This window comes from Gymnogyps californianus, chromosome 15 (assembly GCF_018139145.2).
Source record: "Gymnogyps californianus isolate 813 chromosome 15, ASM1813914v2, whole genome shotgun sequence".
In the NCBI taxonomy this organism is placed as follows: domain Eukaryota; kingdom Metazoa; phylum Chordata; class Aves; order Accipitriformes; family Cathartidae; genus Gymnogyps; species Gymnogyps californianus.
In genome coordinates this window covers 2132484-2150179 of record NC_059485.1, presented here as the reverse complement: position 1 = coordinate 2150179, position 17696 = coordinate 2132484, and the positions used below count along the sequence as shown (strand labels likewise).

Genomic DNA, 17696 nt, shown 5'->3' with positions numbered 1-17696 from the left:
CACGGACAATGAACATTTGCAATGCCTTTGCAGGCAGGCTCTGCTCCTCGGGGAAAAGGGGGATTTCAGGGGCTGGATACAGGTTGCACTGAGGCTTTTTTGGACAGAAATTCCCAATGAGTGGGAAAACAAGTGTTGAAAATCTTACACAAAGTTCTTATACCCTCCCCATGAGGAAGCTGAGGACAGCCTCAGCTCTTTAGTGTTGAGTAGTCAACACCAAAGAAAAGCAACAGGCATGTCTGGGGTTTCTGACCATTTAATTTGGACCGATACCTGCAGACGCAAAGGCGCAGGCAGTCTGAATGAAGACAACAGCAACTCATCAGTTTGCTTCTGGCATTTTTTACTTAGTTCCATTATTTATTTACAATCAGCCGGAAAACTTCACTCCCACTCAGAGGTCTTGGCAGTGTCAAGAGATCAGGCTCTTTGAGAAATGTAATCACTAACATGCAGAACAGCCAATTTGCTCACCCTTAAACCCACCAGGGTTGTGCAGTAAAATATTGACATCGTTTGTGTTGCAGTAATATGGCTGGGGCTTACCTGGACTTTGTCTGTACAAAAGGCAAAGATCCTGCTCTGAAGAGTCTGAAATCTTCCCTTCAGACAGAACACTGGGGTTTTTTTGAGTGATTTGAAAGACAAAAGTACCTAAAAGTGAAGCCTGGGCTGCATAACAATTGCCTGCTAGCACTGAGCACCCCCTCATCCCCCAGGTGTGGTTGTCCCCAACAAGGGCAGGTCACCGGCTGCTCCCCCTCATCTTGCTTTCTCTTGAGGGAAGATTTTCAAGACAAGACCAACATCATCAGGAAACTGATAAGCAGAGCAGGCAGGAGGTGGAGCGTCATGGCCACAGTACCCAGAGAGGCTGAGGATGGTACTAGAGGAAAAAGAGGGGACATTAGTGCAAAGAAATCAACGATTGCACCGTACCCCCATGGGGGAGAACATCTCTTTATGCCACATCCAGGGAAGATCTTGGGCTTTCTAACTAGGGCTTTCTAACTATGGTCAATAGCCACCCCTAATAGCACCACCAAGTCATAGCCCAAATCCATCACACAGCAGAGGAGGAAGCTCTGGAAGCGCTGACTCAGTTGAGATGTTCAGCCAGTGAGGATGCTCTTAGTGGGATTACAGGATTGCTTCTCATATTGGACCCAGAATTTGCTTTGCAAGGCTTAAGGCTCCTCAGCAGACCTGACCTTGCTGCCCCTCGACGCCGGGAGGTGAAGGGAGGAGGTGAGCACTGCCCAGTGCGCTTTAATGGGGCTGAGTAGGGTCAAGTGCCACTGGAAGGGGTCCGCAGTAGCCCAGATCAACAGTCTCTGCTCTCTCGGCACAAGAGCAGCCAGCGGAACTTGCCAGGGCCTTGGCACAAGCACTGCTGAGAGCAGGACCAGAGCTGTGTGGTAGCACCGCCCAAGGCCACCGCTTGCTTGAGCTTGGTGCACTCAGTTCTCTTTTACAGACAACTGAAAGCACTTTGCTTTCACAAGGCAGGTTTTCCAACCCAAAAATAAATATTTAAAGCACTACAATCAGAGGTCCTGACGTAATACGTACGCAGAAATTTGGGTGTGACGATGTTGATGTAGCCTTCTTGTGTCCCCCCCGTGAGCCCAACATGCAGCTTATCCAGTTCGGATTGTTTCTGCATTCGGACCCACTCCCGGATGGGAGACTTGTTCTGCCATTTCTCCAGATCATCAAGATTTATCCCCAGCAAGCCCTGAACCTCAGAAGGCGTCAGGCTCTAGGAGAAATCAAAGAGCAAGAATTACAGATGTAAATGCAGGAATGGAAATAATACCTCTGGCCAAGGAACCGATGAGGTTTCTATTAGCAGAAGTGTGAAGAACAAGGAAGACAAATGTCTGGTGAGTGGTTTCAATCAGGACAATCTTCCCTTAGGTTAGGGGAATGAACACAATGGTTCCTCAAAGACTATTTCTGTTGTCCTCTGATGACAAGTCTCCTACACCCAAGTGGGGGCCCCAGTCCCTGCCCAAATCACTGGGCTTTCTTCCAAAATTGATGATATTACTGCTAGCACTCTTGTTAGAAGATTGATCACACAGCTGTGGACTGTAGTCTAGTGGACGCCTGTCCCCTGCTCCTGCCACTACTGCTACGAGAGCCTGCTCTAAAGAAATTCCCCAGTAAGACTGGCTTAGCGTCCATGTACGACTCCAAATTATGTTTTTAAAGAAGTTTCAGGCCAGTTCGCCACTTTCTACTGGTCTAGCATCATTCTGAATTTGACAGAGTGACTTCCGATTTACAGCAATGGCCAATGCGACTAAAACCAACTGCTTAGTATAATATGAATGCAAGGAGTCAAACAATTTCAAGATTCAGCTCACCATCAAAGAGTCTCTTCTTAACTTCGCAAAAGTACTAACTTCCATATTCACATTGTCCTTGCTTAGAGCTCTGAGATCCACACCGGGAGCACCCCCTGGGACCAAAAAGAGAAAGTGTATCAAAGCATGGAGGACAGCCCTCAAACGAGCAGTGCTGTGTATCTGTATAAGCTAGAGCTCTAATGATGTCTCCAAAATTTATTAGGCTGGGGCTGCTAACAGAGTGAGTTCCAACTGCAAAATACATGGATGCTACTTCATTTTGCTAGGAGGTATTATTGTGTTGGCCATTAAAGCAATCTGTGACAATGCCAGACGCTAGACAGAGGGATAAGAAGAGTTTTCTCAGGCTGTAAGTTCTTGGCTTAACAAGGAAAAATCTATGTTTTGTGACATGGAGAAGGGCTGTGAAATAAGCGTTAAGCATTAGCAGCTTGATTTCTCGTGGATCTAGCAGATCTTATCCATCCCAGAAGCCACGAGTTTGATTTTCCCTGTGATAGTCTGACAATTGATTTGGGCAACTTTAAGTCAGGTACAGAATCCTTCAAGACTATTTTATGCCATCTACAAGTTGGAAAAGACTGAAACTTTTAACAACTTGGCTTTGAAAATTCCCAAATCTTAGATAGTATTCAATACCCATTCAGCTTCTGGCTAAGACCTCTCTCTTTCCCCATAACATACTGTTCTTTTACATACCTAGATATGGTTGAATAAGCTTATAGTAAGCAGGTAAGTACTGCTGATCTGAGAAAGCACGTTTTGCTTTAGCATATAAGATGTCTTTTGTAAACTGTGAACAGGCTGAAGGATTCAGAGATGCCAGTCTGCAGAAAAATGAAGATTTAGGGAGAGAAAAGTTTTTATTATCTTCAACCTGTATAAATTTTGCACAATTCTGAGTATCTCTCTGGGAGTCTCTACATAGGACAGGTGACCCCCTCTTCCCAGTAGATAGAAGAGGTATGGAGAGAAGCTAAGAGAAAAAAATAATGGCTAAGTCTCCTGCTCAAAATGATATGTCTTCTAAGGTATGATGGCTCTGATGGTGCATGATAAGTTTATGTGTTTGTAAAGATGTAGTTAACTAATTTAATTTAGCAGTCTTTCAAAGGAATTTAAATTAAATTTAATTAACTCTCTTCTGCCTCTAGATAAAAGCCTATCTGTTGTCAGCTGAGCTGCAATAAAGAGAGTTTGATTGCAAATCTGAGCCCTTCCTGGCAGGATGGAGAACAGCAGGCTTTTAAGCCTGGACACAGAGCAGGTACTAAGTTGCCTCCTAGATTTCCTTTCACTGAGCGGAGAGAAAAGGAAAATGCACTTGCTGACAGGAAAGTGCTTTGCAAGAAGCCAAGAGCATCACAATATTTGACTCACTTCAAGCTGTTGGAGTCTATCGTATTCAATTCGGTCTCCTTTAGAAGGCACACGTATTTCGTACCAATTGCGTTCAGTGCAGTGGCATTCAAGGCATTTCCCAAGCCAACATATCGTTTAATTATTGCAGAAGCCTAGAAACACATTTAATTTTTTCAAAACTTGAATCAGAATTTATGTTTTCATCCTCAAAAGTAAAACAAATGCAATAATTAAAAAAATAAAATTGAATCATTTCAAATCTATTTGTTTGGACCTCAAGGATGGGCCAATCATCTTTGAACCCACTAAGCTAGTCCCAAACCAGCAGCTCCCAAACCAGGAAGCAAACATGGGCAGGAAAGCAAACCCAAATCCCTACCTGCTCATCAGGGGGCTGATTTCTTAGCAAGACAGCCAGCGTGTCAGCTGAAGTTATCTTCCAGTTGGAAACATCCTCAGGGGTGATGAAAGAAAGGAGGGGACCCAGTTTGGCGAGCAGACCTTCAGGATACCCATCAGGATATGTCTGTGGGAAGACCGTTGTTATTGCTATGAACACTCATTATCATGCCTGTGCTTATGAATTTAGGCTCTTTGCAAAATTAATGCGGAAAAGCCCAAAAAGTCTGCAAGGAAGAAGAAACCAAAGCCAGTGAGATTCCATGAACACATCTGTCCTTTTTCTGCTCGGTAGGTCAGGGAAGCAGGCCCCAGGGGAAGGAACAAAACCTGAAGCACTCTGAACTGACTCAACACGGACCTGAGTGGGCAGTATGCCTTGCTCTGGTGAAGGCTAATCAAATACTGGGCTTCCCTAGCAGCAGCACAGCCAGCAGGTCAAGGGAAGTGATGATTCCCCTCCATTTGGCTGGCACTTGCAAGACCCCATCTGGACACTACGTCCAGTTTTGGGCTCCCTGGTACATGAAAGACTTTGTCAAAGTCTAGCAAAGACTAGCAAGTCTAGCAGAGGGCCACGCTGGTCGGGGCGGCAGAAGCACACAACATACAAAGTGGGGCAGTGGGACTGAGGGAGCTGGGTTTTTTAGTCTGAAGAAGAGAAGACTAAGCGAGGATTTTTTACTGTCTTCAACTACCTAATGGGAGATTACAGGGAGGATGGAGCCACACTCTTCTCACAGGTGCACAGTGAAAGGATAAGAGCCAACAGGCGATCAAAATTCTGATTAGATATTAAGAAATACATATTTTCATAGTAAAGGTGGTCAAACATTGGAAGAGGAGCCCAGAGAGATGGTGGAGTCTCGGTCCTTGGAGATACTTAAACTCAACTGGACAAGTCCCTGAGCAATCTCATCAGTAGATAATTTTACATTCTTCAGGCTAGCATTACCTCATCCAGATTGCTCTTCAGCACAGCTAATTGCTCAGTACTGAAAGGGTAGGTCAGTATCTGAGAGAGGTGATTCTCCAGAGTGACATTCTTCAGGCAAGTACGTAACTCCTCAGGTGGGTAGTCAATAGGCATCAAGTCATCATTAAGAACCATCTCTGTTATCTGCTTGCCAGCTGGGCAACCTGTTGAAGCAATTATCAAACGTGCTCCGTGTTAAATCCTTTTGCTTCAAGCTCTGAATGCTCCCTTACTGGAGATGGACAGGTATGCAATCATGGTACCACCCTCCTCCTGGGTGACCTGCCACCAAGTGTCTCATGGTTCAACTCAGACACATTTAGGGAGAGCCACAAGCACTAGGGTCAACCCTGGTACCGGGGGAATGCTGCATTTATGGATCAGACAAAGCTCCCATACCATCAGCACGCTTATGCCTAGTAGGCAGGAGTTCTTCAACAATGGTGGCCAGCTGTTCCCTTGACAGAAGTGAATCGTGTGCAAAGTTTTTCAGCCAAAGAGTTAAAGCATCCTGCAAGGAAAATGTTTCATCAGGGGATATTGCAGTCTGGGGCGTACCACCAGCATAACAAGTTGCTACTCACACAGACAAGAAACTTCATTGTTAAAGTACTATGGGCAGCAGACCTGCTGCTATAAGCCTAAAGATCTTTCCTTGGTGACCCAAAGGCAAATTTCTAAATGCTTAAATTCTATCATATCCCACACCCCATAAATGATTTTACCTCCTCACAAAGCATTGTACATAGTTACTACTGCTTTCCACCTCTGGTACTCTTCTGACAGTTACAGGAAGAGGATGACAGCGATCTAGATTTGCAGTTCCAGGCTGCCAGCTTGATCAACCCTCACTTCTCATAGATCATCCATCCCCTTTGGCACCTCACTTTTAAATGAAGACATTACTGAAATCATACTGGCTGAGCAACCCCCACCATATTTCTTCCATACCACAGGACCTAGGAGTGCTTCCCAAACTCCCCACACCACTACGAATAACCCACCTTGGGGATCTTCTGCAAGATGCTGTGATCAAATACAGGAATCAATCCACTGAGCTCATTCAAGGTAAAAGCTGACCATGCTACAGGAGGCCTGCACACAAAAATTAGCAGGGATCAGCTTTCAAGGAAGAACAACAACAACAACAACAACAAAAAAACCCTTAAGAGCTGCCAGGATTATGTCCTTGCAACATCTGAAGTTAAGAAAACACAAGATTTAAATCCTAAAACTTCTCAATCACTTCCTGTTACACAAAACTTCATTCCACCAGAGCAGGAGCAATTGTCAGTAACATGAATAAGGACAGTCAGATGGGAAAATGGCATTTAACAAACACATTATTTTCTTAAGCATGAAACCCAAAGAATATCTATTGCTTACTATCACCCAATTCAGTGCCAGTATCTCAGGGCATTTGACACAGGAAGGGAAAATATTTTGCCTCCCTGGACAATGTCTCTGTTAGATATAGCCAGGGATTTATCAAGCATCCGTCAGTTTGACAGGTAGAAACAGAATGTTTTCTGAAAGTCAGCAGCTGACAAACAGCTAGACCTCACCTGCATTCATCAGGACAGTCTCAGAGAAGTTTGGTTAATGAAAAATAGACCAGAGGAAAGGCTTTTATAACTAGAGCAGGTGAGACACAGAAGTGACAATGTATTTTTCAGTGGAATTCCAGCCAAACCTTTCAGCTGAAAGAAGTTCAAATAAAACAGTGTAAAAGGCCCAATGTGAAATTCAAAAGCAACAAATTATTCAAGTTTTTGATCAAGCTGGTTGGCTGGAGTTCACTCAGGTGTTAATAGGACAATGGTTTTGTTTAAGGGAACTGTTTTGCTGATGCCCAGAAGAAAAATTCATACCCAAATGTAGTGTTACCACTGCTGATGACGCTCCTAATAGCCTCTTCTTGATCAGGCAGGAAAGATTCACACTGGCTTAATTGCTTCAGCAAATTCCCACCAGAATTTCTAATGTATTCTCCACCCAGGTCACAGACCAGACGTCCCAGAACCTCTGCATTTTCCTCATTTACTTGTGTGCCAGGAATTTTCTGAAATAATACAAGACAGAGGCGTTAAATAGAACTGGATGCCACTGTAGAAGAGCATTCTTGAACCCCAAGTTCTCCCCAGCCTTGTGCAGAGCTGTCCCCTCACCACCTACCAAACATGCTAAAGCCTCCAAGAGCAGCTGTTTCCGCTGAGACGACTCTCTTTGCAGAACATCAAGATTTGCTTTCCCAATATTAGCAAAGTACTGCCTACAGCTTCCTGTCGCCGCATAGTCTGAAGGACTAGAAAGACAAATACTCCATGAATTCTAGTGAATGACAGCAAACAGTTGGTCAGGTCCAAGGCTGTTCAACATACACTGTGTCCAATATAACATCTTCCACATCTGCAGACTAAACTCTATGCAGCTCTTCCCAAAGATCCTAGTCCACATTTTTTAAAAATTCATTTTCACCTTAAGGAATCTATTGTGAGACTCAGCTTAAAATTGTTTAAGATTTGGATACAGAACCACAGTGGGTAGCTACTGGAACAAAGAAATCCACTCTACTGTCTGTTTTCTTTGATGTTATAAGGGAAAAGCACATTCAGAGAGGCCAGAAAGTACTAAAACTGCATACCGGTTTCACATCTAAACAGGCATAGTTAAAAAGAGCTTCATACTCTTTATATTAATATGATGGATGGTTGAATCTGAAAGGTTGTAAAGTAATCCCTCTTTTTCCCACTAAGTACTAAGGCAACAACATGAAAATCATAGCACAGTTACCTTAAAAACAGCAACAGGTCTTTAGGGTAGTTATCTAAATCCTTGGGAATCCCGTGCAGCGTCACCATCTTCACTAAGCAACTCAGCTGAAAGGATACCACAGTTTACATCAAAGAAAGAAAACAGCATGAAAACATAAGAAAAAATAAAACAAATACGAAGATTTTACTCTGCTCCAAAGTAAGAAAAATAAAAGACAGAAATCAGAGGGTTTGGTTCCTGAGAAACCGAGCCAACTGGGTTTTGACTTCTCCTCTCTTCGGGGAAATTCAGAACTGTGGGATGGAGACCCAGGACCAGTTACATTTGTTCTAGTCCCTTAAGCTGAAAGTGTTTTTGTTCTTGCTGACCAGTCCTCATTGCCATCTTCATGACAACGTCAAACACGACATTTCAAAATATGGGAACTGACCTGGTCTTCTCCTAGCTTGACATTCTTCTTCTTCATGACTTTGGCCAGCTCCTGAAATCTTTCCGCTTCCATCTCATTGGCAGCTGCACATGTGAAGCCTTGGAGGACTGACTGGGAAAGCCTGAACATTTACAGAAAGCAAACCAGAGAGGCAAGGACTTCAGGAGAAAATTCAATGCTGATCTCCCACATATATAATGACAAATACAGCATGCATAAACCTCCCCTAATCTCAAAGATTAATGCTCTCCAAACTCCATCCCCTCAAAACTGCTAGTCTTCACCTATGTGGGAGATCAGGAAGCCATCACTGGTCAAATAAACATAATCTAGAGATTCGTAGTGGAAGTAGAAATGGAGGGACAAACTCTCTACCCCAACTAGTATTGCTGTATCCTGAATTACAAGATCAGTCTCCTCCCTGTGTTTTCAGTACATGCCACACATTGAAAGTGAAATGGAGTTGTGCAGATCCTCATCACTGACCATAGTTTGCACAGTCTGGGAGAGCTCAGGGAGAAGTCCTTAAAACTTTAATTGCTTTCTATATGGAAAAGCTTCTGCTGTGAAATCAGCAGGACACTGATGTTGACTTCATTGTTTTTCCAGACATATATCATGGTTTTCATAATTTTTCATCTCAGATACAAGAGCTGACAAAAGACATATATCAGCCCTGCTAAATTTAATCCCTGGAATAGCACTGTGGAAGACTGACATATTCTCCGATTAGAAACGCCTTCCACAGAGGCAGTCAGAAGCAAGGTTCCAGGTGCAGTCTGAGCCAGCAGCTTCGTTTTAGAAAGCAAGTGTGGCTTATGGGTATATTTTGCAGCTGACACCCTGGTAAATCTTGGTGCTACATGCCTGTGTTTGGGTTTGCATGATATTTCCCATCTGTTGCTATGGATTGAATATGGTGGGTCTGCCATACGTACCAAAGGAAACACGGAAACTGCAATCAAAGCAAACACAAACACGGAAAATGGAAGGAGAGAAGAAAAACGCTACCTGCTGAAGTCAGGCTCTATCTTTATCACGTCATTGAAAAACATGGCAGCCTGTGAAGCAAAGCCAGTGTCAATGGTTTACCATGCTCGTCTGCAACATTCACTTGTATTTTCAGACAAAATTGCAAAGCAGACTCATAGCTCTGTAGAGTCCAAGGCTGACACTGAGGGGTAAGAAGGACACAAGCTGCTAGCATATTACCTGTTCTCGGGTCCACATTTTACTGTTGAGATCCTGAATATTGGGCTTCTTTTCCCCAAAAACGAGCAATGATTTTGGAATGTAACTGGCCAGAGCATCAGGGATATATTTAACCAGGTCAGCAGGGTCGCCTATACTGGAGGAAATCTTTTTAAAAAAAAAAAAAAAAAAAAACAAAACCATAATTCAAACACTGTGGCTAAAATAAACAACTGCTGGAGAAGAAATGACAAACTGGAAAGAAGCCGGGCAAATTCCCCTGCTGATCATCTGGGCATTTCTCAGAGACCTAACACTATGAAATATTTCCTGTTTGACATATTCATCAGGAGAGCTGCTTGGAGCTAATACCTGGGGTCCTGATGAATCGGAACAATTCTGTCTCTTATCAGTTTCCCACCTCCTGGCTTTACGCCCTAAAAATGTTTAACTGGCCAGAAAGGAGGGACACGTCCTTCCTACCTCTGCCAACCCAAACAATGTCTCAGCTTGCCGAAGGCACACTGCAGAACAATCCTGTGGTGAACGACATGTTATTTCCCTAATGCTTCACACAGAGCCCTGGCAGCCCCACTGCCCCAGGACGTGCTATAGGCAGGGCCTCTGGTGCCAAACACAGGTCAGAGTCTTTCCTACCAGAGGGAGGACGAATACCTACAAACTTGAATGCTACACATGCAACTTGAAGGCTAAAGTCACGGCGAGAAAAAAGGCAAAGACGTGTCCAAATCCTACACAATCACATGAGGGAACGAAATACTTCATTGCTGGAGGATCAGTCTAGCCTAAAAGCGATTTTCTAAGCCGCCTTCACTTCTCACATGGTCTCACTCCAAACCATGACAATATCGTTTCTCTGAGAGCATCTTTTCAAGTCAGTGGGGAGTAGTTTCTAGGACCACCCCGTAAAACAACTGTCTCTTCTGCCCTCGTCCCCAAGAGGCTCGGCAGGACACGCTGGCTGGCAGCCAAGGGCATCTACACAGGCACAGTGACAGGGACTTGAGATGCTTGTCCTGCTGCACACTCTGTTTAGCCATGACAAACACCCCCAAGGGAATGCTGTCTGGGTGTGCGGGTATGTGTCAATGCCTGGCCCCAGGTAACCAGTGTTCTTAGCCGTGCGTCACTGGAGCTTTGCTAATGTATGACGCCTGAAGAGAAAAACAACTTAACCTTTTCCACAAATGTCATTTTCAGAGCAGAGGGCAGGGTCATCATTTGCTCAACAAACTCAGGCAACTTAATGGCTTCCAAGATCACTTCTGGAGACAGATTTCGAAGCGTGCTGCTGTTGAGGCCAGCCACCAAGCTCCCTAGCTTTGCCAGGCTCTGGCCATCCAGGATCTGAAAGGTAATGCACGCAGGCATGAGTACATGAAGGGCCAAACATCATTTGCTGGCAGCTAGCTATAGCAGGTGTGAGGTGCGTTTGTGGACCTTATCCTTTGTACCTGATAGCCAGAGCTGAGCAGTTTGTTGATAATAGTGCTGGACTGCTCAGCGTTCCAGCTGCGAACTTCACCCAGGGCAGGAATAGACGCTTCAAGGTCTTCATCACTGATGCTGTTTTCAATGTCGGATATGGACAGCCCAACTGCAGCCTGCCCCAATGCACGCAGGATTGCAGGAGAGAAATGCTCAAACTTTCTCACCAAAGAGGATGCAACCTGAAAAGGTCCCACACAGACAAAAAAGAAAGTCAGAGGAGCAATGAGGTGAGTCTATGGGATCCTACAGCCTTTGGACATCTTCAATCACTGGACTTTCTGCCTCAAACTTGTGTGATGAAGCCTGTTGATGGACTGCCTCCACCCACTGAGAATTTTCAGATTATGAAACACCAGCCAGGTGCCGCAACACAAAAAGCAAGATGACCTACAGGAGCGTACACAAGAGGAGGCATGAGAGTTGAATCCTTAACCCTCACAAATTTTGTCTAGGTGAATGAAGAACTGAGTCGTGGGGCTGGACAGGAGATTACCTGCAGTTCCTCTGTTGTCAGGGAGGAGGGAGCTCCTTCTCTAGTTATTCCTCTGTGTGTCAGGTTCAATGGGCAGTTCTTACTGATCCTCTGGGCCAAGCTCAAAGCGTCATCTCTGCTCAGGTTGCTCACTGCCGAGGGGGTCAGGTAGCAAACAAATCTGTCTGGGAGACTGCAGGTGGGAGACAAGGAGGAGAGGTTGCCAGTATGATAGACAGTGGCTCTGTCAGATCTTTCCTCTTCTTCCAAAGGATGCTCTTTTCCAGTGCACGTTTCCCCTGATTCATTTTAGCTCTGAAAATGCTGATGCTCCTGTTTATAGAGAGCACTACTCTGTCATGCAAAACTGCAAAAACACGCAAGATGCGCTGTTGGTCATTAGTTGGTGGCTGGCACTGCCTGACAGTCATTTCCCAAGACTTGGAACTTGTGGTCTGGCCCTCCCCAAGATCAAGTGCAATGCAATTATTTGAGGAACAGAAAAATGCTTTAAAGGTTTCATGGAAGCAGCCATCAGAATCACCACTCAGCAAACTTTTGCTAAGTCATGGTACCATGCTAAACCATAAGTCAGGTAGGAAGTCAGGTCAGGTCCCGTACCTCGATAAGGGGAAACCAGGCCCAGAGGTCAGTAGCGAGGTATAGTACACAGCTGTCTCCCAGAGCAAGGTGAGGTTGCTGACCATCTGTATATTGACTGGATCCCTGGCAAATTTTTGAAGCTGAGGGTGTTGACATGCGGAAAAAAAACCAAAAACAATTTAGATGGACACTTTAATCCTGACAGTCACTTGGGACAGTTTGAACAAACATCATTTCAAGCAATACGGGTTTTTCCACCTGGCTTTAAAGTTGTGAGGAAATTCATTTTTTGTTTTCAAGTAATACACTACAACCTTGATTTATTTATCTTTGCACTCTGAGGGCATGTAAGCCTCTCTATGCCTGCTGTAAGGCACAAAGGTGGGAGAGCTGCTAAAGGACTTGGCCCTGCCCCTACAGCACTGCTCACACAGGCAGGCCTGGTACAGTCATTCACTAAACCAGGCCCAGACATCGGTCCAGTCTTGAGATAAAGTGTGGGTTTGCTCCTCTTATTGACTCCAGTTTGCTTTCTGCAGAATTACCTATGTGAAACCAACTTCTGTGCAAGTGCCCCTTATCACAAGAAATCATGACGGGGGAAAAAATAAGAACTGAAGTGACCATAAATAAACAAGAGAAATGTTCCTGCTAGCAGCACCTCCATGAATTTTGGTCAGGGCAGGAAGACGACCTCCCAGGCACAGAGTGTTTTGCACACTGCAGGTTCTTCATCATCATGATGAGCGTGCACTTACTGTTGGTTCATCACCAAAAAGCTGCAGGTCTCCAACAGTAGCATGCTCCATAAAGGATCCAAGATAATTTTCAAACCAAGCAGTGGAATTCAGACCTGGAATGGCTGCACTGTAGCATTTCTGGTTTGATCCTGCAAAACAGGCAGACACCATAAAACTACAGACTTGCACTGCATCAGGAAATCAGTGGAGATTGGAGATTTCCGAATGCGGAACAGGCTTCAGTCTGTCAGAGAACTCAGTCAGCAGAGAGCTCCCTAAGTGCCTCTGATCACACATCATGCTCAAACCCGCGTGTTTGTGCATTCAGATTACAAAGGCACATGGCACAGGACAGATGCCTCATTCTTTCACAGCCCTCCAAATATTTCATCACCAGTCTCTTTCTTCCTCCCTTCAAATCTGCCAAAAACTTCTTGCAGGACGTTAAATTTTTGCATGCAAGCTACTCCCTGGAGACAGGGGAATGTCTTACCTGGGTCCCCTTTCTGAGCTAACTTCTGAGCTGAATTCTTTAGCTCTCAGAACCAAACCCTGCACCGTTCTTTCACAACAAAAGCAGTAAATGCCATTTGCACAGGATGTAAGTCAGCATAGGACTGACTGTGCTGATTTATAAAAATCCTGGATTAATAAAGCCTTCAGGCAGGGAAATGGTTCCTGATACCACTTACCGCTGTCATATTCCCAGCCTATTTCGATTGAAGAGACAATATAAATTCACAAAAAAATCTGTGAAGCCTCAGCCCTGTAACAGATCGCAGCTAATGTTGTAGCATACATCAGTGGCTTAAAGCATTCTGTTGTTTCTTAAAGAAAATCAAGTAATTTACCATCCTGGATGAGATAGTATTTGATCCCGGTGAAGAGACTCCTCTGTTCTTTCACTGGAAGGTCAGAATATATGCCATTCAGGGCAGCAACTCTAAAGATGGACAAGAAAGGCACACATCTCAAACACAGATGAAGTCAAACCTGGCAGGGTTGGATTCTCACAGAAACGGCTGTTACTTGAAGACTGATATTATCAATCACGTCCCTTTTCAAAGCTACCAATGTGACTTCCCTTCACAACAGCCCCCATGACCATCTGGGGGCTGCACTGCCAATCCTGCGATACTGCTTTGGAAACGCAGTGCTATCAGGGTCATTACACGCGCATTGACTGATGCAGAGGACCAGTTACAGGGTCAGCGAGGTTACAAAGCCTTGGAGAGAGCTTCTCAGAAACCCCGCCTGGGCCTCCATCAGTTCACAGCATTTACAGGGTTTAGCCTGTTTCGGGAGGCTGGAGTAAGGGCCCCTTTCCTATCTCAGCAACACGGGACTGAAACAATGTTTGTGTTCAGCACTTACATCATCTGAAACGTCTCACACAACACGTTTTTGGCATGGAGGCAAGCAAAGACCTTGGGTTCGACCAGGAATGGCTGAAGGCCCTCATGGACCCACTGAGACAAAATGGGTGGGCTGTCAATATCAGGTACTTGCAACATCTTCTCCCACAGGCCATTAATGAAGACCATGCTCCACTCAAGAGAGAGAGGCACGTGAGAAAACTGAAGAGACACAAAGAAACACATGAATTCAAGTGAATATGGACTTCTAAACAAACATTAACATAAATCCATGTGAATCTGAACATTGTGAACAGAATCACCCCTAGCAATAACCCCCTCTCTGGATAGTGACTCTTCCACCATAGCAATCTTTCTGCAATTCAAGTACAGTCAGCCTGTAATTCACATTGGAACCCCAGGTCTGTGTTGCCATTGCAATTAGCAACAGCTAACCTACGTGAACTCACAGTTGTTATTTCTGTCTTCCCAGCTATTTTTAACAGCACAGAACTCTGCTATGTTGGTGGAGATCTGTTGATTGAAATGGTGCCCTTTTTAAAATAAGGTAATGTTGAGGTAAAAAATAAGGTAATGTTAATTAAAGCCTTCCACTGGCATTAATGTTACAGGTGAACAAATAGTTGGATATGTGATACCCACCCGCTGGCTGAACATAGTCAGAGCAGCTACAAGCTTCTTGGCATCATATTTGGAAAAGAACAAAACGGAGTATTCTGGATCCATAGCACTGGCAGGTTTAGGGGTAAGGCAAGAATATAAGGATATGAGGAAATCATCCTGAAGGTCCTGGAGCCACGCACTCTGAAAAAGAAAAGGGAAATCCATATAGAGATAATAAAAGGCATGTCATATTTAGAGATGCTGCAGTATGCAATCTCCTTCAGGTCTGCTTCACTAGCTCACCTACATGTGAGCATTCAGCACTGTAAGGTGACGAAACCTGTTGACGGAAGCGTCAGAAGAAAGTCCAACTCACACTGACTTGAAGCAAGTCTAAACTGACCCAGTTCCAAATGTTGGATCCTTCTGTTTCCTAATCTGTGCTCTCCCCAAGCAAAGGGTGGCTTTAAAATACTTTATTGAAAATGGTTTCCCACCAAAAAAAAAAAAAAAAAAAAAAGGCCATTTGATCAAAGTGGAAACTTCTGTAGGGAACTTTCTCATTCTAGAAACATTTTTCAGTGAAAAAAACCAAACGAAAAACCCACCAACAAATATTTGAAGAAATGACATCTTTTTGTTAGAAACATTTATGGGAAAATACAAATTGTTGTCAATTCAATTGCAATTACTAGCAGCACACCAACTTAGAGTTAATGACAAAAGCAGGAAAGGAAGTAAACCTGAAATATTCCAGATGACATTTTCCACACTGCAACCACTTTTTAGTGTGCTTTTACCACTTTTTATTGTGGTTTACCCCGATGGACCAGGTTTACTCTCATGCAGAGATTTGTTTCAACACTATGATGCCAGTTTCTAAGAGCCAATTTGTTTTGGAAATCTCCTTTGTCCCACCTTCTCACTTGAGAGTTTTGGAAAAGACAGCATCCCCCACTTCCACAGACAGCCCCAGTAAGGCTTCCATGGTGGTGTAGCCACTCCTGAGCCTCATGATGCAGAGCACGTGTTGCCTGGAAAGGTGACATTGCCACAGCTCAGTGCTCTGGATGGTCCCTGCATCCCTGTGTGTTTGACCCCATCCCTTCTCTCAGTCTTATGAGGGAAACCTTGACAACCCAGACCCCAAGCCTGCACAAGGCTTTGGCCACTCCATTCACAGCCGACAGTGGGACTGCTTTTAAGACAGAAACGGCACTATTGTCAAGGAAAACAAAATCCCTAGCCCATGAAAAGAAGGGGACTGCCATTACCTGTGCACAGGCGTATTGACCAAAAGTGAGGCTGCAGGGGGAGGCTTGGCCACGGGCTATCTCAAGAAGCATCTCTTGGCTGACACTGGGGGGAAAAAAGCAGAGACATCGCCTCCATGCCAGCTGACCCAGACCTGCAGCAGCTGGGGGGTGAACTGGCTGGGAGCTGGCACTCCGTCGCAATATATCTGCAAACACAGGCACGGAGCACAGCTGCCCGAGCCCAGGCAGTCAGTGAAAGGCGTTTGAATGCCCCTGACCACATGCTTTTGTTCACTGAAGTTTTGTTCATCTTTAGCAATAGCAGGGACAGCTATTAGCTACTCTCGTGTAAAGGGTCCAGCCCACCCGTTAAGGAGCAGGAGCAATGCCAGGCAGCCACAACAACAAGGCACAGCCCACATAACAAATACAGAAGAAAAACAAGCGACACAGATGATGAGAATTATTTGCTGGCACCATGTGGCAGCAGGGAGAGGGTACTTGTAAATTGCTGACCCTTAGGTAGAAATCAATTTCAATGAAGGCTTGAAGCGGACCTGTTTGAGTCTTAGGCCCCCACCACTAGCCAAGCTAAGCTCAGCACCAATGCCAACGTTCTTGGAGCAGTAAATCCCCCCGCGTCAGGCTGGCTGACACACCAGGTACTTGCCCTGCCTTTCTTTGTCCTGCACAGACACAGAGCCCCATGAACGCATTTTCCCTTCACCGTTTCAATGAGCGCAGCTAGAGCTCTCCCTGCCCACAGGCATCCCTGGGACTTTGCGGGGGGGAAAAAGATGCCACACCTGGTTTCAGAGGCTTCCTGCTACCTGAAGTGACATCCCAAACAAACCAGTATCACTCCCAAGGAAAACGCTGCCAAGATAATTTGCTGATGGTTCACATACCTTTTCACTGAAGCACATACAGCAGATTCTGATTCCCCAAAAAAGAGAGAGAGACAAAGATAAAGGAACTGTGATAGGAATATGTATACAGAACCATGTCTGAATCTTCCTCATGGAGATTACTTGGTCAGAAACTCACCATTGACAGGGGAGCTGGAGCACTGCACCGGGAGAAAGAGAGAAAAGAGAGAATCTTATCATGCAGTTACAATGGCAGCACAACATTATTTGTGATCATTGCGTACAGACAAGCAAGTTAGCTGCAACCATTTGTACTTGGATCTGGCCTGAAAACACACAAGTGCCCAGATCCAGAGCTCCCATCTTGCCATGCTAGGTAGTTGCCATCTGCAAAATTCATATCAGTACTGGCTCTGTACTTCAAACAGCTGGAAAGTTCAGGGTTATGCGAGTCCTCCCATCACTCAGGCATGAGGGCCAATGGGATGGACTGTTCTCCTGATGATTTGAGCGTGGTCGATGGGTGTCACCTTCATTGAACTGTCTGGTGATGTGCTTGCACTGAAGCCCTCCAAAGACCTGGAAAAGCCACCCCTACTCCACTCACTGCTTGAGAGACAGGAAGGGGAAGGGCACTTATCATCCACCTCCACGCTCAACACACTGGATCTGGCTTGTAGCAACTGATTCCCATCACTGCACTGCTATCAGGAAGGGGCCCACACTGACCACCAACCCCCACACGCTTTGCAAG

At 45.0% G+C, this 17696-nt stretch overlaps 1 protein-coding gene across 1 annotated transcript; it reads right to left on the bottom strand.

Annotated features, from left to right (window-relative positions):
- Positions 1-620: 620 nt before the first annotated feature.
- MSLN (mesothelin) lies at positions 621-14382 on the bottom strand. Its single transcript, XM_050906167.1, has 22 exons — positions 14213-14382; positions 13690-13781; positions 12857-12987; positions 12117-12238; positions 11517-11688; positions 10987-11202; positions 10709-10879; positions 9533-9679; positions 9332-9381; positions 8321-8441; positions 7909-7994; positions 7291-7420; positions 6987-7177; positions 6120-6210; positions 5515-5626; positions 5095-5279; positions 4120-4266; positions 3759-3892; positions 3078-3205; positions 2376-2470; positions 1576-1765; positions 621-889 (listed from the first exon to the last, which is right to left on the bottom strand). Exons 1-22 carry the CDS (start codon positions 14380-14382, stop codon positions 795-797), a joined length of 2976 nt encoding a protein of 991 aa, XP_050762124.1. The 3' UTR covers positions 621-794.
- Positions 14383-17696: the final 3314 nt, after the last annotated feature.

Excerpts from the sequence above, each read along its gene's own strand:
- MSLN (XM_050906167.1), bottom strand. The coding sequence starts at position 14,382 with ATGGTCTTCATTAATGGCCTGTGGGAGAAGATGTTGCAAGTACCTGAT. Across the intron at positions 9,680-10,708 it reads AAATGACATTTGTGGAAAAG|ATTTCCTCCAGTATAGGCGA; the intron begins GTTAAGTTGTTT and ends TTTTTTAAAAAG. Across the intron at positions 890-1,575 it reads CGTCACACCCAAATTTCTGC|TACCATCCTCAGCCTCTCTG; the intron begins GTACGTATTACG and ends TTTTTCCTCTAG.